Genomic DNA, 25605 nt, shown 5'->3' with positions numbered 1-25605 from the left:
GACTTGTCGACATCTGACATCGACTATAAGCCTTCTAATCATGTGAATATATTATATCCTAAACTCACTTTTTAGCGATCGCACACACACTTTGCAGTCTACATCTTAGTTGGTGTAAAATATAGAGCGTTCGTAAGCATCGTCTTCTCTCGTACCAAACAATAAACTGACCATCTGATCATCACACTTTAGTTGTGTGCGATGCGCCCCCACGCGAACGCGCGCGTCGACTCCAAGCGACGCCTTTGTGACGTCAAAGACTCGGTTGTAATGTTGAAAATGTGACGTTTGATACTTTTCCCCAACCTCAATCCCATCCTTGTATGTTAATATCCCCATACATACATGCTGCCGCCGAGGGGTCGATAAGACGCTATCATTATGGGAACAGGTTTGTTTTAAATTGTCTCGACAAAATAATGTGCACGAACTTGCTCAACACAATTTCAAGGCATTTCTCTTTCTACTTTGCATGTACAATAAGAAGTTTACAGAAGACAAACCAAAAATGTAGTAACAAAGTTTATTTTCAGCAAAATTCTATTACTTCATATTGCACATAACCAAAGGCACTTTGAATGTATACGTTGCTAAAAGGCCTTAAATTTCAAATCCTTTTCACAAAATTGTTAAACTTATGAATGAAGAATTTACTAGTCACCAAGACTGGCCCATTAAAATTCTCTGCCAACAAATTCACTTGCAGCAGAAATATTTGGACGGTATCATGAACACATGGTCAACTTAAGTACTGCCTATCGACGGACCATGACGTCATCACGCCGCCATCTTAAAAGATAAAACTTTGATGAAACAGTATAAACGAACAGCAACTACGCGCGGCGGTGCACAGGTTGGACCAATTCGCAACCTTCTTATGACTTCTACCCGAGGGCGCCCTACCCAAATGACGTCATGTGCATAAGGCATTACTATATACATCAAGTAGGTTTTAGAAACATTGCATCCAAAATATATAAATTGTACTTCCAACAGAAACCGCACGTGTGTTTTGACAAATATACATTCTATTTACATAAATCTGTTTCTTGCAACACGTTAAGCTTGTAGAAACGGCTCTCATTTATAGGATTCCTGTTGCATCTTTTGAGTGCATGTTTTAGTACTGCATTAATATTTTCAAATTCTTAAAATCCATCTGAATAAATATTACTATAGACACACACTTTCCCTAACCCCCTCACAGCCCAAAGGAAAGACATAATACAAAAAGTACAATTTGTGAAAGGTACAAAATCTTTGGTAACCAAAAACTGTTCAGCGCACTAAAGCTTTCTGAACACATAAAAAACTCTCCGGCACATTAACCCTTTTTCAGGTACTGTTTCATCGTAGGCTGGCACAGTTACCCTATCACCAAAACCACACTGGAAGGTATCAAGCTGGTGAGGCAGTAGGAGGTTTGACTATGTACTGTATTGACTAAAAACGTTTCCTCGTTGTTGCCTTGTACTGAGTTTATCTATCATTCAAAATGGATGACATTGAATGGTCACACAGTAGGAGGGTTAGGAGTATATCGTTCTGACTAAGAACGATTCCTACTTGTCGTCTTGTGCTGAGTTTATCTATCATTCAAAATGCATGACATTGAATGGTCACACAGTAGGAGGGTTAGGAGTATATTGCTCTGACTAAGAACGTTTCTTCATTGTTGTCTTGTTCATCGTTGATGAAGATGAGTATCTCGGCACTGCCTGCTTGTTGACATGGAGAGAATCTTAAACCAAGACCGTACGTCTCACCACCATCAATCTAAGGAATCCAAAAATCAATACCATAATTAATCAATCAATCAATCAAGCTATGTTGCAACTAATCAAACTAATACTAGGCCTGGAACTTTATATTTGAAAGGGGCAAGGAGGTTCTCATTTTGCAAAGGGAATCGGAACATCTTAAAGTCAAAGACAAGGAGCAATGAAAGCCATGTCCATAGTGGCCTGTGGGGTATTCTAGGCCTACATGTATAATAGGTCAGTCAATACCTTAATTATTCAAATTATAATAATGAATCGTTACCATGATCAATCAAGTAATAAATAAATTAGTCAACCAATATCATTATTGAATCTTAAGAGTAACACTAAAGTTGATGAGTTTGAAAAAAACAAATCAATATTAAAATAGGACAATACCAAATTTACCATTGTATTTTAGACAAAGATATCGGGAATGTATCTTATTTTTAAATAAACTATCTTAATAACAGGAATCAATACCCTAATCAATCAATAATCAATACAATAGTCAAATATTATAAAATCAAGGTGGGAGTAAGAACCACAATCGAGTTATGAATAGATATGCACATTGATCAATCAATCAATAAATCAATAAGTCATTAATTTAATCAGGCAATTAGTCAATCAATCAGTTGTGTGATTGATAGGTCAATTTTGCAAGGGTAGAAGGCAACAGATACAGAAATGAATTAATAATCACAGTATCAATAAACAATCAGAGAGAATCAATAAACAAATCAAGAGTCATTAACCAATCAGATAGTCAATAACTGATTAGAGTATCAATCAATAAATAATTATATCAGTACAATCAATGCAAACAATCAGGAAATCCAGACAACAAGTTTTCAAGTTTAGAGGAGAACGCAAAATGAAAAGGATTCACAACATCAAGTAAATTTAATCAAGTTTTACAGGTACAAAGAAGTCAAGGGATCAACATCAATCAATAAACAAATATCAAATATTTATGTCAAGAATAAAATAGTTTAAGATTCAAGCATTCATAAATTTACATAATCTCACAATCAAAAGAATGAGAGAAGTAGAAATAGAGGGCGCTGTAGCCTACCTGAACCCGTGTCTCCTTAAACTGCAGCAAATCGTCCCGATTACATCGGATGTTAAACACTTTATGATGAGGGTACGGATTGGTGTACGTTATACGCTGAATAAATAGAATAATAACGGAGAAAAACAACTTAATACAAAACATATCAATTAGAAAATCTTAAGAACTAACTTTAAATCGTAAATTTGATGGTACAACCATGTACATGTACACTATCTCTTTTGGAGGAGTGCTGGCTCAGAAAAGAGCCAGTGTGGTTTGAGTGTTTCTAACAGTTTACTCTGCTCGTCTTCAGAAGACGAGCAGAGTATACTGTTCGAAACATCAAACAAAAACTGTTTCAAGCCGCTGTGGTCTATAAAGGGTTATTAAATGTATGCACATAGTACAACTGTAAGTCAAATAATATTCTCTGCACCTCTTCTCGAAGATGAGCAGAGAATATTGTTTGAAACATCGAGACCACATCGACCAAAAACTGTTTCCAGCCACTGTGTTTTCCAAAGGGTTATTAAATTGATGCACGTATTACAACTGTAGGCCTGTCCTAGCCTGACTTCCTTACCTTATTAGAACCTTTGCCTCCGCCCACCGGTAACTGCAGCTCAAAGGCTTTGGATATAACAGGCTGACGACACTGCACGCATACCAGCCAAGAACGTATGAGCTGGTGGTACTCATTGTCTGATGAACCAGGCTAAGGAAAATACCAGCACTTTCAGACTACTCTTCCAAAACAAACCAGAATGCTTACCTTGAAAGCACAGTTCTAAGTTGTTTAAATTTGAGAAAAAATATAATCATAGTTTGCATTTCTTATCACAACTTACAATTTGGATATCACAGATCATTTTTTTGATAAAAATGTTCCCTAACTCAAAGGATACCGACAACATTGATGTACATGAACTTGTTGCCAACTGATAGAGGGCGCACTCCTACGTGGATCTCGTGGACGGAGTTGGCTAGTAGCATGAAAGGCTCCGAGGGAAGCAACTGCTCAAATAAATACAAAAATATTTAGGTCAGTTCACTTGCAGAAAGTATCTCAATCTTCTGGAAAATTGAATTATTTAATTTTACTTTGTGATTTTTGTGTTGAGGATAACCCTCTTACATAATTTCAAATTTCAGTGAGTTAACCAACCATTTGAAAATATTCAACCAGTTAAAATATAAATATAAAAAACAATTAATGGCCAGAGCTTTTCGACCCTACCAGACTCTTCCTCAATAATTGATTTACCTTCATTTCGTTTGGATGTGAGGAGAAGCTTTGAACCAGTCTAGAGGCGTGCGTTCCTCTGAGGATGAGGGACTGGCGACTTGTCTGTCCCTGGACGCAACTCACGTCTACTCTCTGCAAAGCGTGGATGTAAAACTGCCACGTCTGGAGAGGTCTGGAAAGAAAGGGTGTCCTAAACCAGAGAGAAGGGAGAAGAAAAAGTTTCAATTTGATCTAAACCACCACTTATTTTATTTTATTAATTTAGCATTTTTTTCCTTTGTTCCTGCACTTTAGTTTCCCAAAGACTTTTTACACAAAGAGCACCCCAATCTTGATAACGGAGTCCTTTTCTTTTCCATTCTTTTTATTTTGTCCTCCACATCTGAGAATGTTTGATGGCGCAAATTTACTTACGAGTAGATTAGGATGAACAGCTTCTTGATAGAGGGCGACAGACCACACGCTACCTTGACGTACACATCCTGAGGCTCACCAGGAGGCTTAAGAAAACAAATCAATAAATCTCATTTAATTTCTTATAGAGGTAAAGTATTCATTGTTCATTAGTTGATTCTTGAATTTGTTAATCAATTGATTTGAAGATTAATGTAGTACTCACCACTCTCTTTGTTTCACAGATTGCATTTTCGTCGCTGCATTTGACAAAAAGCTGCCCCACAGCACCGCCTCCTTGATGTAAGCCTTTAAAAAAAAAAAAAAAATGGGAAGGTCCCAAGATAAATACCAAAACATTGTTGCAAATTTATACTAAAAACAGTTTCAAAACAAGCTGGGACAAAAATAAATTGACTTATCAGAGTCATGGCTCCACTAAAACCAGAAAGAGTCAACTTCTGAAAGATTCTTAAAAGTATAAAATGACTCGGACAGAGGGACTCGAACCCACAACCAATCAGCCAAATTAGCCACAATTCCTTACCTTGGGTGGAATGAAATGGAGGTAGACGGATGGACTTCTTGAGGAATGATTGTTCTGGGTGATTGAATCGAAACGTCTGATCGATAACGTGAGGTTGAGGCTCCACGTTAAGAGACAAGATGGCTATAGGTTTGTTATCCTGCGTCTTGAAGTATACCTGACAACAAGAAATAAAATTTAAAAAAACAGTAAGCCAGACAAAGCAGGGATAAGATATCCAAAATATAAAAACTCCTGAAAGTGACTTGCTGGTCCTGAACACCCTTATTCTAGAAGTTACAATTCAGGTTTAAAGACTTTGTGAATCACCATCTTTCAAGAAAATGTAAGTGCTGCAGGAGATTTTGAGGCCAATTAACTATTGTTATCGAACTGAATGGAATTAACTTGTCCCTCTAGACTGACCTTAACGTTTCTAGAATCCAAGGCGAGATCGACTTCCTTGTGCTCTTCAGGTAACTGAATCTTGAAGTGAGGTTTGGAAGTGACTTGAGGACCCTGCAAAAGGAAAGAAATATGAAGGATTTGAAACTTTCTATGTGGAATCAAAAACACGAAAATAAAAAAACTGTCGGTATAAGGTTAGATGACTTTTAACTGGTCAAACGGCATCTAAAACTAACATTGTCTTGGCTGTGGATTTTTTTCAAAAAACTCAGGAAAGTGCCGAGTATACAGTGCTGAATACACTTGAGTGTAAGGGTAAATTCATCAACATTGCTTCATCATCATCTTCACTTTACAGGTATCTACACGTTACAGTGTGAGACATCTTTGAGGAATCTTATGACCAGGAAGATAAAACAATCCTCACCTGTGGTTGAACGGAGTGGTTAGCCTTGAAGCTCTGATACTTAAAAGGAACGTTCACCGTCTCCTTGGGTCTGAGGAATAGTTGTAGACCTGGCACATCTCCGTCCGTCTTCTTATCTTGGTTAAACATGTTCTCCTCGATGGCTGTATACGTCTCAAAAAGCTGCTTGAAATGTCTCCACTCCCTGGGGTCCGTAATTACACTGGTCGAGATGAAAGGAGATCAGATGAGATATCAATTGAATTGAAGGAAATAGTTTCTTCATCAAGTATAAAAATACATGAAATTAAAATTCCAATTCTACAACAGAACAAAAAATGACCCACTCAGTTTCCCTATTACAAGATAGATTACAAAATTGACATTGACATAGCAGAAAAACTTTGCTTAACAGTTCTACAGTTAGCAGGGCAACAATCACATAATATAGTACATGTAATGAAGTATTTTTGGCTGGTAACCTTAGTCTGGTAAGCATATTTGTTTGACTTAGCGGAAAAACTTTCCTTAACAATTCTACAGTCAGCAGGATAACATTTCAAATAGAAAATGGAAAAAAATATTCTGGCTCGTAACCTGTTTCTGGTAAGCACATATTACATGTGCTTAGCTAGTTTCTGTGCCTTGATTTTACCTCAGCTCAGGTTCGTCCCACTGTATTGAGATGGTATGCTGGACATTGTACGGATTCCTCAAGACGAACTCAAAGAATTCCGCTTGTCCGAAGGTTGGATGGACGATGTGTTCTGTGGTGATTGCCGATTGTAACATCGAGAGGATGCCATCTTTTTTCATCCTGTCACTGATGGAAAGATAACATAACACACAGACAACTTATAAATTATTTTTCTGTACGCAATATATTTCTATTCTGACAAAAACAAAATTTCAGTTGTGTTTTGGATATATCAAGATGGAATTCAAAACATTATGTCCTTACCGGTGAATTTCAATTGTCTTAAGATCTCTAGTCCGTTGCACTTTCTCCTCTTTCTTCAACTAAGGATAAGACAAGATGAAAAAAATCACATTTACCTCTTTCAAAATGATCCAAAGAAAACTTTGACTCACTTATTGTTAGCATATAATTTGTCTTTACAAACTATCTTGATATTGGTGTAACCTACCAGTAAACTTTGGCTGAGTGGGCCTTTGTTTGTGTCGTTATTCTGAGCTTGTCTGATTGCCTGCATCCGAGCAAGCTTCCTCTGTTTCTTGGAGTCAGCCTCCCGCCCGGTGGCCTGACCAGTTTGATCAAGTTGCCCCTTCCGCGTCATGAGGAGGGATGACGCCAGCTCTTTGTCGGTCTCCACCATGTGTGACGCCATGTAGCTACGTTTTTGCCTCAGGTTTGCTAACCCAAGCCCTGATGGGGGGAAACAAATATCATTGTTACTCTTTGATGACCAAAGTGGCCATGGACGCTTGTATTTACATCACATCGTACATCTTGCATTCCGTTTAATTTTTAAGGTTCTCAGAGTACATCGTAAATTTTTGCCAGCTCTGGACACATTTTGACGATTGTACAGAAATACATCGTCTCTTAAAAGGTCAAGTCTAATCTGTTTTGTTGCTAATTGTTTGGGCCATTACTCAACTCTTGATTTCTAGATTCAAGCAAGTCGTGATCTCAGGGTAAAGGAACCAAGAATATAAAGATGAATCGAGAGAGATTTACCGCTTGGCCGAGTCCCAAGGTTGACGCTCCCGCCAAGAAAAGCTCCGCTTCCATCTTCCTGAACCACCACCTTAGCGGCCTTAACAGGCATCGTACCTGCCTTCATCACGTTCACGTCAACACGGTGCCCAACGTTGGCCAACTGAAGATGGAGTCGACCCTTCAAAATGGCTTTCACACCGACGGGGCGTACGCTACCACTTCTCATCTAAAAACAAACAAACAAACAAAGTCAACTCTGAAAAACAAACAAGCACACTTCAATCCTAACACGTAAAGGTAAATTCATTCAAAGTCAAAGAACTCAAGGGGCAAACCCTATGAATCAAAATCTGACAAAACCAAACAAACAAACACCCCAACGAACAAACAAACAAAATAACAAAAGAATTTATTCATCTAGCTAAACACTCCTTAATCAAATAAAATGATGGAAAAAAATGTTAAAAATTACTTTGGTTTTCCACCAGAAAGAAACATATTTACAAGTATGTGACAGTGCATGTTTAAGTGCAACGGTAGATGTCACGGAAGAAGGTCAATGTTACATAGCGCCCTCTATCATCACATTCATGTGATCGGGTTACTTCAATGACTCACCAAATCTCCCGTCATTGCATTTGCATCTTCACCATACTCAGTAGTAATGACATCCAGTTCATGCGTGATTTGCACTGCTTCACGTCCACATCGTAAAAGATGCTAACAAAACACAAAAACAAATGTATGATTTGAAGCAACTATCAAAGGTAGGTACACATTCAAACTATGACCCTATAAAACAAGGGACTTTAGGGTGCCCGGTTGGGTGAATTCCCTAGTTTGAAAACGTGTACAAAACCAAAGGTTTACACAGTTTTTGCTTTTACGTCCGTCTACTTTTTAAAATGATGAAGTGTTTGTTCTATGCAGGGCCCAAATGGAAACCAGTTCTTTAAACTGATTTGGCTCACCCTGGGTGAATAAAGGAAATAAATAAACAAATAAGGGGGACAAAAGGAGCTCACCAATTGCAGCCTGTGTTAGCAAACTTGTGTATGTGTGTGTAAAGCAGGTATTTGATTAATTGCTCAGGAGGCGTAATCCTCATCCCATCCCATGGACCAGCCCGAACTATTCTCTTCAGAACTCTCTTTAATCTCACCTTGAGTTCCACGGCGGACGAACCCAGCAGAAGCAATGAGTCTCCGTCCCATACATCAATATGGAGAGTCTGTTGATACAAATACTTCACAAATAGCCGTCCCTCACCGGGTTTTAAGAAGGAAGGATCCACAGTGTATCGCACCTGTCATATCAATTCAATTCAATTCAATATTGGTTTATTTTCATATAAAAATACAAGACCAAATAAAAAGTCATCGACTAATGGCATTTGGTTAACAATAAAATTACATCAAACATATATGTATAAGTTTACATGATAAAACAATAATATTAAAAATATTACTAGAGTTAAACAGACAAACAGGAATTGGGAAAACAGCTACAGACATGAGAGGGGATTTGTGGACACAAAATAAAAACAAAACAAGGGAGTTTAAAACAAAGGGAGATTTGGACACAACATGAGCACAAAGGAAATGAAACGGAGCTGTTCCTGTCATGAAAGAACGTCACATTAGCTTGAGTAGAATGAATGGACCTGTTTAAAGGGGACACTGGCTTTAATAACCATAGACTGGCCGCCTGCCCTTATCCCCAAGGATTAGTAGGATTAGGACAGGTGGATTTCCCCTTAAGGGTTTCCCTCCCATAAAACTGCACACTTCTTCTCATTTCCTATTCATTCTGTATTTAGTTGTTGGATGTGAAATAAAATAAAATACAAAATGAAATGAAGTAAAATGAAATTTACCGTCCACCCAGGTGGTTCATCATTTTTCTTCCCATCGTTCTGCATCTTCTTAAGAACACACGGCAAGCTGTGGGAATCTGCCGTCAAGTTACCCTCCACATTCCCAAGTAATAACCTACAAACACAAAAAGTATTTTGTTACTCACTTCAGTTTTTCAATTCGCATCAACGATTATTTACATACTAACAGCAAGTAAAGTAAAAAAAAAAGAAATGATTCTGAATAACCTCTGACCTTTCTGTCGTGACCGGTGGGTATCTATAGAACTGGAAGGTGAAGAACACGGTGCGTGGTGAATCGGAAGGAACGGACTGCTGAAACTGAAGCATTCTGTGGCAAAACAAATAATAAAACACATTAAAGCACCGCTAAAGAAAGAGGCTAAAATTAAAAATCCTTTTTTGTCTGGCAACTCACACCTGTTATGTTCATGTAATTCCTGTTTCAGACAGTGGACTTAGTTGGGTCATGCACAAACCATTGAGGGCTGGTAACCTTATTTTGGTAAGCATAACTTTGTTATACTTAGCTACTTTTTGTGCTGACGCAGCTCTACAAAATTGGGCCCTGAAGTCAAGGTGTATAGTACTCAAAAGTTTGAAAGAGACGAGATTGCTAAAATACAAAACAGAACCAATCATCCAGCGCGGAAATCTCACCCACCTTGAAACAGCCAGGAATCTTACAACAATCTCATTGCACTGTAGAAGATCCTTGTTCTCACGCTCCGGGTTTAAGACCACATGATCCGAGGGGTCAACGACCTCCGGAACCTCTCCTTGTCTGTCCAGGATGTCGACGAACCCTGCCTGGTAGAGATGAGCGTAGGAGGCTCTGCTTAGTCCTGGACCACTTTAGGGGGAGGGGGAAGTAACAAAAAGGTTAGCTCGGCAATAACTTAAGGGAAGAAAACGAGTGGAAGACTAGTAACAAGTTTACTTTCAGGAAAGGTTTATTGAGTTTCTTTAAACTGAAGTTGGAAAACAAAACAAAGTTTTCTCCTCTTGGTTTTAGTCATAAACCATCATGTGAAACCACGACTTTGACTTTGCCTGGGCTTAGACTTGGTGTTGGGGTTTGTGTAAAGTCTTAAGGTTCAACCTGACTGTTTGAAGCTTAAACAAGACCCCAAAAGAATTTGAAGAGTACCTTGTGTGGTGTGGGCCTACCGGCATGATGGGTGCATGAACAGGTGTATAGGGAAGCTCTTCCAGCTGATCTCCAGTACTAACTGTACCAACCTATAAAGACAATTAAATGTGGAGGTGCTTTAAGAAATCAAGGTGGAATAAAAAAATATTGTAACTTTCAGAATATAATCTGTGTGGATTATAAGCCACTATATTTTAAAAAACAACCAAACGAGCATGGCTTCATGGAAAGTAACTTTCTTAAATTATAATTTTATTTTTGGCTTATTCAAATTGTTACCTCTGTTCATCTTCAGAAGAATGAGAGAAGAAGACGGCACAGTGTCTTCTCTGAGTGAGAGAAGAAGACGGCACAGTGTCTTCTCTGAGTGAGAGAAGAAGACGGCACAGTGTCTTCTCTGAGTGAGAGAAGAAGACGGCACAGTGTCTTCTCTGAGTGAGAGAAGAAGATGGCACAGTGTCTTCTCTGAGTGAGAGAAGAAGACGGCACAGTGTCTTCTCTGAGTGAGAGAAGAAGACGGCACAGTGTCTTCTCTGAGTGAGAGAAGAAGATGGCTCAGTGTCTTCTCTGAGTGAGAGAAGAAGACGGCACAGTGTCTTCTCTGAGTGAGAGAAGAAGATGGCACAGTGTCTTCTCTGAGTGAGAGAAGAAGACGGCACAGTGTCTTCTCTGAGTGAGAGAAGATGGCAGTGTCTTCTCTGAGTGAGAGAAGAAGACTTCACAGTGTCTTCTCTGAGTGAGAGAAGAAGATGGCACAGTGTCTTCTCTGAGTGAGAGAAGAAGACGGCACAGTGTCTTCTCTGAGTGAGAGAAGAAGATGGCACAGTGTCTTCTCTGAGTGAGAGAAGAAGACTTCACAGTGTCTTCTCTGAGTGAGAGAAGAAGACGGCACAGTGTCTTCTCTGAGTGAGAGAAGAAGACGGCACAGTGTCTTCTCTGAGTTGGTTCTTTGAAAAGTTGAGCACGCTAGCAATGGCATGCAGTAGCACTTCACACACTTACATTTTACAAAATTGAAATGTAAATTTGTGGTTGTTTTACTTTCGGCCTTGTTTGGGGCGAGCTTGCATAAAAAAAATATAATAGAAATAAATCTCTTACCTCCATGTGTTTGATCTCCATTGGGTACAAGGACTGGGTTCCAGTCTGGCCTCTCCCCTGGTACTGGTCACTGGTATACTGGCCGGACGGAAACTGGCCGGTGGGATGGAGGGAGCCGGGTGGTTGAGAAGCTGTCATGTGACCGTACTGGTTCGTCATTGGTTGGCTGCCGTGTTGCGGATACGCGATAGATGGTTGTAAGTTCATTGGTTGGATTGGAGCATGACCGATTGGTGAGGATTGACCCCTAAAACAACACAAACAATTTATTACCCTAGGCAAAACTTTTCCCAACAATGAAAAAAGTATTCTTAGTCTGCAAGTAGTCTGCAAAAAAAGTAAACATTTCTGTGGACTGTCACTTTAACTTTCATAATGCAGCCGAGTCAGAAACACCGGAGTGAGCCACTTTTCTTTCATGGTTAGTGTCCTGGGTATTTTGTGCATTATACAACGCACAAGGACCTAGAGGTTTTTGTCCCATCTGAAAGACATGGGCTCGATGTTAAGGAACCGTATCATATCTAGCCATCAACAAAGACAATACATGGAACGGTCTCCCGTCCAACGACTGACCACAGTCAATGGTGCTTAACTTTGAGATTGACTTACCTTGAAGGCACTCTGGGACTTCTAGGCATTGGAGGTCTTCCTGACACCATACCCATGATGTCACCCGCTATCGATGCCTGGTCTGTAGCAGTAGTAACTGACGGAAGAGACGCAGCTGATGGAAATCTACCTTTCTGTTTTTTTTGGGGGGGAAACGTCCAATGTGTTTATAACAAGAATCCTACACATATCCTTTTGCAAAAAATACTTGATGGCGCGCGTTTCAACCCTAGCAGAGTCTTTCACACATGCAAAACAAAACATGAACAAATAAATAAATATCCTTTTGCTATGATCTACCTATGTGTGAAATGGGTTTAATTAAGCAAGTGGGCATACTGGTCTTTGACAATTACCAAACGTGTCAAGTGCCTTTAAGTGTCTTTTAAAATCGTTTTCTTTAGAAAATATGCATTTATGATTGAACCATCTTGAATTAATCTTGAAGAAAGTAGATTACTACCTCAGAGTCAGTCTGATGTGCCAGAGATGTAGATTCGGCAGCGAGAGGTGGCATGCAAGGATGGAGGGAAAACACAAAATGATCATCTAAGTTAGTAAACTAAAAGCGCTAAATGTATGGGTTTAAAATAATAGAAAATGATTTATCAAAGGCCGTGTCCTAATTAGCGGCTACAGCTACAGCTATGGCTGTCGCTAAGGGTGTTGCTATAAGGATGTCCTATACCTCAAGGCATAATGGCGCCGAAATCTAGCCGTAGCCATAGCCGTAGCTGCAAATATGGACATGGCCAAACAATCTATTATGAGAAAAATGTGAATGGTTTGATGAATGCAAATTATTTCTAAAATTTGTTCCACGGCAATCAGGAAACAATTGTATTAAACAGTTCTAAAGGTATGATTTGTTAGTCTCAATTGAGCAGAGGAGTTCTAATTGAGCAAAGGAAGGTTTAAAAGTAGGATCAGAAACTTTGCCTAGTGGGAGTACAATATTATCTGAGGTTTGCGGTCACATCATGTGTAAAACTTCTCTTCAGTAGTGGTGGTTCAGAGAAGAACCAGTGGTTGAAGAGTCAACTTTCAATCAGTATTCTTTGATCATTTTCAGGAGGAAGAGCAGACTGATTGAACTATTGAGTTGTCAACCACTGGTTCTCCTCAGAACAACCACTACTCATTTGAGATTTTAAACATGAACCACAAAACCTCACAAGAGAGGGAGATCAAATTAGGACCCAATTCCTCGGCTCTGCAGTCAACAGAATCATGCGTTTTATATGAGACAGTAAGCACAGAATTCTGCGGTAAGCAGTTGCCATGAAATTTGGACTCAGCCCAGCCTCCAAACTACCCCACCCAACTCCCTTCCATCCTAAGCTCAGTATCCAGAAAAACATGGTTTAGTTTTAAGCACAGACAGTTGCGCCGTCGAATGTACAATGTACATGTTCAACCAGAGCAAGGTCTTAAATTAGTTTGACAAACCGTTGGGAAATATTACACAAAGTAGAAAGGCTTATTAACGACAACAAATCTTCATGAAGCTAAAACACATACACACTGGTGACGTTTTCAAACTAGTTCAGCCTAGCTGTTATGTACAATGGGAGTTGATATGGTTGAGTGTTAACTACAAGCTGAAGATGATTATAGTTGAGCACATTACCAGTAGAGATTGTCTGTGGGATTCTGATGGCTCGGTTGACATTGGGGATGTGGGCCTGGATCCCCCTGGTCTCTGTAGACAACAAAATAGAGACAAATCAGAGCAAGAGTTGTATATGCAATTCGAGGCATTGCATGGTGTGGTATCAATGTGTATTTGGTTTGTGGTTTTAAAATATGTATCTACTTCCCCCTGTACTTGCTGGGTAGATGATGTTCGTTTGAGAACTTGTCTTAATATGAGTTGCATACTTAACCGCAACTGCCGTGGTGCCCTGTGCTTTTGCTGTGGTGCCCATTGCAAAGTTACAATACAAATATATTTTCCTCATAGAGTGTCCCTTTCCAGAGGAAAATTGCTAGGCCCCTTCAAGAGCAAAGTTAAAGGCCTGAATAAATCCTGTGGTTTTGTTGATTTTTCCCCCAAATTCAAATCCTGGTCTGATATAAAATATTTTACCTTGGACTTGAAGACAAACTGTAGTTTTCCGGCAGCAAGTTTAGCCATCTCCTTATCGTTCAACTCAGCGCTGAGGTTCTTATAGACTAACATATTATCAGGGTTTGGTAGAGCGCCCCCTTGCAGCTGGATCGAGACTTCACTGGTACTCTCTTTAAAAGACGGTGTCCATGCCCCCCAGCGTAGAGCAACTGTTTGGGTTTGTGCTCTGTTCAAGCTCACAGAAAGCTGGAAGTTAAAGGGAAAAAAATCAGAAATGGTTATAAAGCATACAACGTTAGTTTTCTGTTACAAAAAAGTACCATAAGCAATGTAAACTTGGTGCTTTTCCAAGGTCTACAGGAAAGCAATCTATTTAATGTAACTATTTAAACCGGTTTGACAACACAAGACTTGCTTGGTTGATTCGCTTTCAAAACAAATATGACCGTTACTTTTATATTTTCATCACATAACTGACAAGATTTACCTTTTTGTCTTGCGTAGATGTTGGCATGGATACGATGTACTCAAGAAAGAACACAATTGCGAACGATGGACTATCAACAAGATAAGGTAAAGTAACCTTATTCTTGACAAGTAAAGCAGATCCAAGATTCTCCCTAGAAGCAGAAATGAAATCATAAGAACTCTTTAGAGGGCATCATACTTGCAGCTTTGGAAAAATGTATGTCTAATGTTTCCGACCTAAAAAGCTTTAAAAAAACAACTGACTGGCACCCCCGAACAAAGATATTGACAAAATAGGGACACCGCCAATATAGGGCTAGATAGCTCAGTTGGTAGAGCGCCGGCACGTTAATCCGGAGGTCGTTGGTTCGAATCCCACTCTAGTCAATTCTTTGTTCAACCCCCAAAATCATTTCAAAAAAACAACTGTGCGGATCATTTTGAACTCTTGAAACTCTCCTTGAATTTCTCCTCTAAGAAGGTACTAAAGTTACCAGGTCTTGAACTTCACTCTTAAAGGGGCACATTAATTTTCCTCTGGTAAGGGCGCTTTTTTGAGGAAAACGTAAATTTGTATTGGAATTTATCAAAGGGCACCACAGCAAAATGCACCATGGCAATTGCTGTGGGTGCTGTGGGTGTTTTTGAGGGCCTGTTACCTAGATTCTGCCGAGCCTTGTCTTGACTTTGTTTTCTTCATACTGCCTCTGATGCCTCCTCTAGCCATGGACGAGTCGGAGGTATCTAAGAGAAGGATCTGTGGTTTACTGATGTACCCCCAGCCATTGTGGACACCAATCTGAAGTCTTCGCTCTGAGACGACGACACTTGACTTCTCGGTCTGCACGTGCTCCTTAAGAGCAGAAATGGAAAATAAAATTATAACAAATTATAACTTCAGTCAGAGAAGAGATTGCTAAAAGAAGAAGGCCCAATTTTATAAAACTTGTCAGCATAAAACCTTGCTAAGCACAGATAATTATTGCTTAGTAGAAACTGGTTACCAGCCAAAATACTTTAAAGTAAACATTGGTACAACTGGTGCCACACTTTTTTGTGCTTAACAAAGAAATTTGCTTAGTAGTATTTTCTACTTAAAACAACTTTTTGAAATTGGGCCATGATTTCAAAACGTTTTTTTTTTTCTCTGATAAAGTTAGATACACAGTATGCAGATATTATTCAAAACTTAAACTTTTGCACTCACCATGGCTAGTCGGTCTGAGTTTAAATGCTTGCATAGATCTTCTTCAAACTGATCAATATTTGGGTAGAGGATGAGGGAGAGCTTATCGATAACGGCTTGTACTTGCTTCATGGGTTTAGGTCGACGTAAACTGTCCCCACCTGTCACAAAAATAACGATTATACAAAGTTAACAATGTTCTCAAATTCTCTAAAGTCAATGAAAAGAAATTGTTTAGCGAATGTCTTCATTGTCTTCATTTATACTGTGTCAAGTATTATGCACAAAGACATTTGCCAAATTTCATAAAGCTGTTTTAAGCAGAAAATACTGCTAAGCAAAAATTGAGTGGGGCACCAGCCACATGATCAATGCAAGCGTGATGTAATTTTGGCTGGTAAAGAGTTTCTGCTAGGCAACACTATTCTGTGCTTAGCAAGTATTTGTGCTTACAGGCTTTATGAAATTGGGCCCTGGTAAGAAGCCAGAAGATAAGCCGTGTCCGAAACAGCAACAATGGCTACAGCTACGGCTAGATTGTGCATGTCTCCCCGTTCTTAAACACTGGCAGACATGCTGAAGTCGCAGTTTTGGACACGGCCGTAGTTTGACAATTGACCACATACCATCTTTTGGATCCACCACAGTCACACCAGGGATCAGTTCATTGCCACCCACCAGTACGTTCTCAGGTAGTAGATGCATGATTTTATCCATGTAACGATGGGTGCGTATCGTGTAGCAAAACTGACACTCAGATATGATCGTCAGCTTTTTATTTCCTGCAGCAACAAATGAAATGAATATACACTTATCAAATAATAAACCACAAGAGAACCGGAGAGAATTATTTTCTTTTTTTACTTATTTGAGGGTTTGAACAAAGAACAATTCACTCGAGCGTGATTTGAACCAACAACCTCCTAATAACATGCCAGTGCTCCACCAACTGAGCTATCTAGCCCTATAGATGTTGGTGGTCTCCCTATTTTGTCAATATCTTTGTTCGGTGGTGCCAGTCAGAAGCCATACAAGCCGTGTAGCTTCGAAGGTTGTATTTTAAAGCACTGTTTACTCAGTATTTTCTCAGTACTGAGCTCTTTAAAGAAAGAACAGAACTCAGGAAAGTACTGAGTATACAGTGTGTAATACACATCCATGAAGCAAGTCAATTTTCTTGATCAGAAGCTAGTCTGTTTAGGGTATGGGTGGGGTGGGGCCAGGAGGGAGTGGTCAGCGGGGAGGGCCTACCTTCAATGTCATCTCCAAGGAAGAAGAGAGCTCTTGGAGATCCATGAAATAAATCCACTCTCTTGACAGGTGCCGGCGTACTATGAGATGTATCGGTGAAATCGCCTTTAAAAAAAAATACAAATCAAAAATTATTTTTTTAAATTCAATAAATTGGTGAAACCACAAACTCAAACAAAATGGTAGATTTACAGCTGATGGGAGTTTCATGTTTGAAGGAAATGGGCAGGCTGTGTTTAATTTGCCAAGGGCAATCCAAGGGCACTTTTGTTGGAAAATCTTAAAGTTAATAAGAACATTTGAAAGTGGCACCAAGGCCAACAGAGTTCCAGTCCATTTAAGATTCTGAGGTACACCTGCAGTCTTAAGGATTTTGTTTCCAAAATTGAGTCCTGTGTTTAAAATCACAGCTGAACAGATGAAGTGCCGAATTGCAGAAGGTCTTATAACATTTCCAGAAAGAGAAGCAGACGTTTATTTTTGAAAAAATATTTACCTTGTTGGAAAATTCTTAAGATTCCCCATCCACTTGACATGTGTTGAGCTTTGCCGAGCTTTGGTACAGTGACCCGCACTATTTCAATTACAACGACGATGTTGGGGTCGGCTAACGAGGTGTGAAAATACACTGGCTGCAAACGAAAGGTCAAATGGAGGTCATGGTTAGGTGTAAAAATTGTTTAATATACAAAATGTTTTTAGATGATGAAAATTTTACCAAGATGGTGTGACAAATTCTTCAGTCTCCAATATTGACTAGAGTGGGACTTGAACAACCAACAACCTCCACTTGTTATTAATAAGGGGGTTGAAGAAAGAAATATTGACTAGAGTGAGACTTGAACAACAAAAAAACCTCTGGAAAAAAACAACCATCTTTTCTACCCTACCACATTAGAAAAGATCAAAACATTCACAGTATACAGGAAACTTACCACATTGTACTGTAGCCTTGTGCTCTGGGCTACACCTTTCTTGATTTTACGCCGAGGCCCGACCCACGAACGCCCAAAGAACATGGTGTACGTCAAGTCAAAAAGGTGCAGTCTGATCTCATATTCAATCTTCACACCTTCCTCTTCCTACAGATAAAAATATGAACGATTTTAGAACTTTAGAACAAACAGATTTCTTAAGTTTAAGATTCATGAAGGGTCACTTCAAAATGTACACATATTTTACAGGTCTATATTGAATGTAGAAAATGGAGGCACGGAGGCCATGGTCACTGTTGCCCCATGTGTTGGCCTTGGTGCCCCTGGAAAGGTTCACAATAGACACCGATGATAGACTTTAAGTTTGCAATGGAAGTGCCCTTTGCAAAATGAAAATGACCTTGCCCTATCAAAGATGAAATCCCAGACCTGCCTGTACTTTGGTAAAAGGGACTATGGCATCTTGATCAAACCTGGCCTGTGGCTATGGAAGTATAACCTCTCACCCTCTTCCTGCACGCGTACAAACAATAAATATTTTACAGAAAACTTTAAAACTAGGTCATTTGAATAATTAAAGAAACAAGAAGCAAGAAACAAGAAGGAAAGTCAAATAAATGTTTTCAGCTTGAAATTTGAGAGGAAAACATCACAAAACATGCAGTTTTGTACCTCATCTTCAAAGCTCCAGGAATGTTCTTGTGCTTGTGGTATCCCATCCACAAAAAGTATCGTTAGACAAAATGGCACCCAATCTTCTTGCGTGCTTTCTTTTAAGAGAGTCCGTCTAGAAGCAGCCGGAATAACAGAATGCTCCGAGAAAAACTTGCTTAAATTTCTGACCTCCTGCTTTGTTTGAGACACTCTTGCTACAGTCAAAGTCTGAGTAAAGGTTTGCGTCAAAGTTTGAAAAGATTGGTTAGATTTAGGACGAGTTGTTGATATTTGGCTCGGGAGGGTGTTGAAGGGTGGCGATAACCGTCCAGTGCTGGAGAAGTTGGGCGGTTCCAGCAGAGCGGGTGTGGCCAGAGAGATGGTTGGTACCCGCAGCCTACCCATACTTCCTGATGCTTGAGAGTTCATCTTTTACAGATGGACACCAGTGTTATTTATTGCAGTCCGATCATCATCATCAGTGCCGAGTACATAGAATCACTCACAACAGATTGATGAAAAAACACGTCTCTGTACTATGAACATAATCAATTCCAATTTTTCGTTGATCACTGAAAATAAACGAGTGAGTTGGTCTTCAAACAATAAAGATCAAGGTCTTGACATTTTTATTGTCGATCCAGGTCCAGCTGTGGCACCTTCTAGTCTGTGGATACTAATGACCGTGTAAAGTACAGAAAAACAGCGTCGTCTGCAAATGAAGCAATCGCAACCATTGTTGACACTGTCTATACCTCAGAGTACTAGATCATGTGAGATCACGTTTCTTGGAGCGCTTGATATTCCATGGCTACAAACTCTACAGCAAAAGGCAAACACACTGTCATGATGAACTGCTCGATGCTTTTAAAGGATATCTGAGTTAGCCAAAAGCAGCGGGTGTAGATATCTTAGACATGCTGTTGACGGTGTATCAATATCTTCCTCTCATATTTCACTGATCGTGGATGGAATTTGAGAAATAAAAAAATTCCTAAAAATGGCTCGCATAAATGAATTTCCTCCCAGAAGTTACACTTCAGGAGGTTCAGATTCTTTTCATCACCATAAAACACAAAACTATGATACAATGTTGACAACTTCTCTCTCCCCCAAATGTCTGTTTCACGGCTTAAAAAAAAAATAAGACTCAAGGAGATTTATTGAAGAAAATCCATAAATCAGGACAAAATCCAAGGAAATTACACGCCTGGGTGATCAAGTGCCTTTCTGGATCAGTCTTCGTTAATATACCCTTAGAAACAGAAGTCCTCTGTCACAGGCATACAAGACATCTACTCAAACATTTGTCTCCTGTTATCGTTAGCGATAAGCGAAATGAGCTCTGAACAGGTGTACATATAACGGAATGATGGTTATGGCTAATACTTCCTTCCTCTTTGATGGAATACACATCGTCGTCGCAGAGACCTTAACAACAAGTCATAACAGCAATGTACCGCCCGAGGCAGGTTTGACGTTTCACCCCTTGAATCATTCAAACATTAACGTTCTATCCTTTTATGATTCTAAAATTCACCTCCAAAAGATGAATACAAAAATAATCTATTCACTTCAATGCCAAGTTGTGGATAGTCAGCACACACATTGCACAATGTACACATGGTCAATTCTATGTATGTATGCAAGTCTGCAGCGTGGCTGAGTAAATATTCCGCAAGTAGCAATACTCGGAGAATAAATAAACCAAACAGCAACAACAAAACACACCCACCCCCTTATCAAGTGGCAAGATCTCCAATCACCATCCACAACAAAAATGTAGAAGCCAGGCACTGTGTGTATTTGTGCTCTTGTGTTACCATGGTAATTTAGTCTTGGTACAGTAATTCCTGTGGTGAATATTGAAGGATCAATTCCAATTGAGACCTTGGCAATCGAGAAGCGAGGCATTTACAACTGAGTCAGGTCAAGTTGACGCCAAGTGCTTAAGGCAACCTAAATGCATCTCATTATTATGATGATGTTGGGCAGACAAGATCCTTGAGTTGAGGGGGGGGGGTTGCTAGATATTATCTCAACCATCTAATATCCTGTGTTGAGGATTGGCGAGGGCTGCTAAAAGATTTAAAGATGAACGACTTAGTAAACAAAGAGACCACCTCTGCACACAGGTTTCTGCGTTTAGTAGAGTCACTGCGAAAACGGCATAAATGTACATTATGTACTCTAAAATTATGTACAAGACTTAAACAACAATATATTACGGAGGATAGTTACAAAAGAACTTTGTTATTTAAATATTTGTGGAATAATAAAAACAAATAAAAAATAAAAAACACAAGCAGGAGAAAGGATTTTTTGTTTTATTTTTTTTATATTAAGGAAGACTTATATAGTCTAACTGCCCTAGGGTAAATCTAATGAAGTCAATATACCAGGAGAACGACGGAAGGTAAGGTGGAGAGAAATATTACTTCATATGTCCGAAAATCAACATGGGGAAGGAATGAAGACAGGCAGTTGAGATGTTCTAGGATTGTTCCCTGAGATCAATTACACCTGTCATCAATTACTCCGTTATGGGGAAAGGAGATACAGGTGTGGGGGTGTTATGTGCCAGAGGACATGACATCAGTCTTGTCAGCTTAGCAGAAGGTATAAGATTGACTGCATGATGTTTAAGATTCGCTTTCAATCTTCTTGGCCGTTTGCCTTTTACATCTAAACTTGGTAAGTTCTCTTAAATTTCATAACACAAAGCTTTCTGACATTTCTTGTTCAGTTTGCAATTCTATCTAGTTTATATTTAATAAAGGTTTTACAATAAAAGAATAATTATTGGTAAACTTGGTGAGTGCAAAGATGAATACAACCTTATTGGGAGAAGTGTTGGCTTTGTGAATAACCAATGTGGTCTTGAGGTTGACAAACAATACGCACTCTGCTCAGTGCTTATTCTCCCAATGACATGTATAATTTAGAAAAGAGGTTTCAAACAAATTGCCATGTATCTTGTTCAAGATTTGCCACTAGGTACAATCTTTTAGTAACCCCTGGCATAAACTTCTTAATAATTGGGTGTTTCCTTATAAAGAGAATTTTGTTCATAGAATCGGGAAAGAAAACAAGGTCCACTTTTTCACATCCTCTAAAAAATGCATTAGAGTAAATTAGGTTTTTCTTTTTAAATACAGTTGGATTATTAGTACTGAGATGCAGTAAATTAAGGGGAAAAACATGACAGCAATTTACACTGAAAGAGTGACAGGTAATGATGATAAATAGCAGGCAAAGTGAAGGTTACTGGCACTCAAATTCAAATTAAGAAAATGTAGGTCAGTGGATCTATAAATACAATACACTACTTGCTGGGGCTGGTGGGGGGGGGGGGGGGGTAAAGAGCACCAGTAAAGGGCCATTGAAATGTCTTTGTCTTATAACCACCCTACACCTACAATGCAAATGGTTGCTAGGCATTCCTGTTAATGATAACAAGACTTGTCGGAGCGAGTCGGTGGATTTAGGGTTTTTGTCTGTCGCTATTTCTGAGTGAGAATGAAAGAACTGAGCCACACTGCCATTTGCTTAATTAGCAGAGTGATGTTTCCACTGGTAATGATTGCTGACAGGAAGTGTACATTTAATTATGCGAGACAGCTTGTCAAACATGACCAAATGTTTTCGTCTAAATTTTTGCATTTTAAAAAGCGTGTATGTACTTTTTGTACAACAAAAAACACAATGTCCACAGATTTCGCTAAACTTACACAGTTTGAAAATAATGATAGTAGAAAGGTTCCCTGAAAATATTACGTGCTGAGGTGCTGTAGTTTTTGGGTAATGAGTAAAACAATGTCATGAAAGTAATTTTCGTCTCATGAGACGAACATTATTTTAAGCATTTACAAACATATTTTCATGACTTTTTTGGACTCATTTCTCAAAAACTACAGCACCTCAGTAAGTAATATTTGAAGGGAAGCTTTCCACTATCATTATCTTCAAACCCTGTAGGTTTAATGTAAATCTATGGACATTTTGAAAAAGTACCCAAATCCTTTAACCATTTAGCCACTGTACCGCCCAGCCCCATATAGCAATACACTGTATGCGGTACGAGGAAACCTCGCTAGCTTGTGTTTGTAAAAAAAAAAGGAACATCAAAAGAAAACTCGATAGTCATTAGTAGGTCTACGCATTTGTTAATAAATCTAGTTGTTATAGATCATTATTAATTCTCCCTTCACAGTTGACTTGACGAAGCTAATGATGATGAAATAATTTAGCTCTTACGAAAAATAAAACGCTCATTAGTAAACAGGAAACTGTTCATCATTTATGATGATATTGTCGAAAATTAACGACTTCGCATTTAGTCAGTATGAGCATTGAGCCAGACAAAAGCCTTGAAAAGCTATTGTGTTCATTTTATCCGTGCACAAAAATATTCGCCATAAAAATTACCATAGCCATTTAACGAGAGGCATTTATTGTTCCCATGAGAACTTGTACTTTTATACAAATATTAATGAAAGGGTAAAAAATTGTGCATACACATTAAGCCATGGCTATCTTTTAAAATTTGAACTACGATTCCAGTAATTTACTGCAAGAATCTTGGATTTCAGCAAACTCAGGCGGTGCAGGGACTAAAGGGTTTTAACAAGGCATTTGTCCATATAGTTATGTACCTACTTTTAGCTTTAGACTAGTTCCATTTGTTCAGCGCCATAGAGCATGCCTACAATGTATGATTTTAAAACTTCAATTGCTAATAAGATTACTATTTTAACCTCCTTTCCCCAAAATGTAAAAGTAGAAAACAATGTAAGGTCAAATAAAAAAAATACCAGTTGATCGTCCCCGCCCGCATCATTTTTGGGGGCCGCAACCTTTTTTTTAACTTTTGTCATTTTTCGATTTTTGAAACACCCCAGATTTGTCTTCTTTTTGTTGTTGAAGGGACTGGCCTAGGAGCTTTTCCTGAACCTAACGCTATGCTCTTGACCATGTGTAACCGTCTGTTTCATGAAACAATATAAGTGAATGCTTACCAGATACAAGCAAATCTTTTTAGTGTAATAATCCGACCCTGTTAACACGGGTCCTCATTTAAAATAAGTTTGCGATGTTACAAACTGAAGAATTTGTGGCCTACTTGATTTGAAACACTAATGACCATCTTGGACGAAGAAAAAAAACAAATAAAAAATAAAGGCCCTCATCCTTCTCTTATTTGAAAAAAAAGGCAATCAACAGGTATTTTTTTTTATTTGGCCTATTCTTAAAAATAATGCAGTCCAACAAAAAATTTAAGTAAATTACAATTGTTTATCAATCAAGAGAAAATACAATTCTGGGTAAAGTATCAATGTAGGTTCCATGTTTGTTTGTTGCTTTTTTTTCTTTTTTTTTAACACAAAATTTATATTTCTGTGTTGAAAACTACATACGATTCAATTTTGAAGTATACACAAACCATTAGCCTAATGCCTGGCGTAGGCTTCTAAAAATCAAAAGAGGGCGCTATTTATAATTATGCTAAAAGTAATTGTAAAGTTTATTCACAATCTGAGTGAATGTACATTTTTTAAGTAAGTTAGTTCGACCAAACATTGGGGTCCCATTGAAATAACAGAAACATTGCTGTATTCGCCACCACCTTTCCATTTGTTAATGAAATAAATTAAAGGCAGTGGACACTATTGGTAATTACTCAAAATAATTATTGGCATAAAACCTTTCTTGGTGAGGAGTAATGGGGAGAGGTTGATGGTATAAAACAATGTGAGAAACGGCTCCCTTTGAAGTGCCATTGTTTTCGAGAAAGAAGTATTTTTCCACGAATTTGATTTCGAGACCTCGGGTTTAGAACTTGAGGTATCGAAATCAACCATCTAAACGCACACAACTTCGTGTGACAAGGGTGTTTTCTTCTTTTATTAATATCTTGCAACTTTGATGACCGATTGAGCTCAAATTATCACAGGTTTGTTATTTCATGCATTATGTTGTGATACACTAACAGTGAAGGCTAGTCTTTGACAATTACCAATAGTGTCCACTGCCTTTAAAATATGAAAGAGAAATTAGATATTCCGGAAAAGTTTCTGTATGGCGCCACCACTTTTTCATTCGAAATAAAAAAATATAGTATCTAATTTACCTGATTGATATATCCCTTTTTGTAAAAATTAGTGAAAAAGTGGTGGCGCCATGCGGAAAGTTATCCGATATTCCTTTTGGTAAAAATTAGTGAAAATAATGGTGGCACTGGCAGGGTTACTTCTTAATATTCTTAATCTTATTGTTAGAGTACAGAAAACAAATCTTAATTTTTCATCCGACTGGAACCCAAAGAAATAATATCCAACCAATTCAATTGACTTTTTTTTAAAAGATAATGGTTTCAAAACTTTCAAAATCAAAACTAATAAAAAAAAACCTCAAGTCAAGACTCAAGTCAAGTCAAGGAATTTTTTTATTTAAGACTAAGAGCGCAAATTCTTTGATTTGATGTTTTTAAAAGTTCCCAAATTGAATGAGTATTAAGGTTAAGCTGGTCCCAGCAAAATTCCTTCAAAAGGGCCAAACATTTTCGTCGACCTCCTGCACAAAAAGTGGGCTAACATGGCTAAGGTCGACTTGTCTTTTCAATTAACATTTACACACCAAACAAAAAACAACAAATTAAAAAGTTAAACCAGAACTGCAACTTACCGATACGGCTAAGCCTTCAACAACTTGAACATTAAGGCAATATGATTTGGAAGGATTACTAGCGACTTCATCACTCCTTTCACCCGCAAAAGGCTGTATATTGTTACAAACTGCAAATATATTTTTCCATG

At 38.6% G+C, this 25605-nt stretch overlaps 1 protein-coding gene across 1 annotated transcript; it reads right to left on the bottom strand.

The window, feature by feature from the left end:
* Window positions 1–493: 493 nt before the first annotated feature.
* On the bottom strand, window positions 494–25591 carry LOC139951081 (nephrocystin-4-like). Its single transcript, XM_071949910.1, has 32 exons — window positions 25475–25591; window positions 18137–18283; window positions 17698–17833; window positions 17202–17306; window positions 16577–16732; window positions 15972–16111; window positions 15424–15617; window positions 14784–14916; window positions 14315–14542; window positions 13856–13927; window positions 12226–12359; window positions 11614–11860; window positions 10510–10601; window positions 10024–10212; window positions 9595–9690; window positions 9360–9474; window positions 8646–8789; window positions 8102–8203; window positions 7502–7709; window positions 6948–7186; window positions 6761–6819; window positions 6455–6622; window positions 5821–6022; window positions 5412–5504; window positions 5007–5163; window positions 4686–4768; window positions 4481–4566; window positions 4085–4256; window positions 3726–3834; window positions 3404–3522; window positions 2839–2934; window positions 494–1776 (listed from the first exon to the last, which is right to left on the bottom strand). The coding sequence occupies exons 2-32, from the start codon at window positions 18218–18220 to the stop codon at window positions 1636–1638; spliced, it is 4299 nt and encodes a 1432-aa protein (XP_071806011.1). The 5' UTR covers window positions 18221–18283; window positions 25475–25591; the 3' UTR covers window positions 494–1635.
* Window positions 25592–25605: the final 14 nt, after the last annotated feature.

This window comes from Asterias amurensis, chromosome 18 (assembly GCF_032118995.1).
Source record: "Asterias amurensis chromosome 18, ASM3211899v1".
Taxonomy (NCBI): domain Eukaryota; kingdom Metazoa; phylum Echinodermata; class Asteroidea; order Forcipulatida; family Asteriidae; genus Asterias; species Asterias amurensis.
Note: the sequence above shows the minus strand (reverse complement) of the source record. Positions and strands in the feature narration are given on the sequence as shown.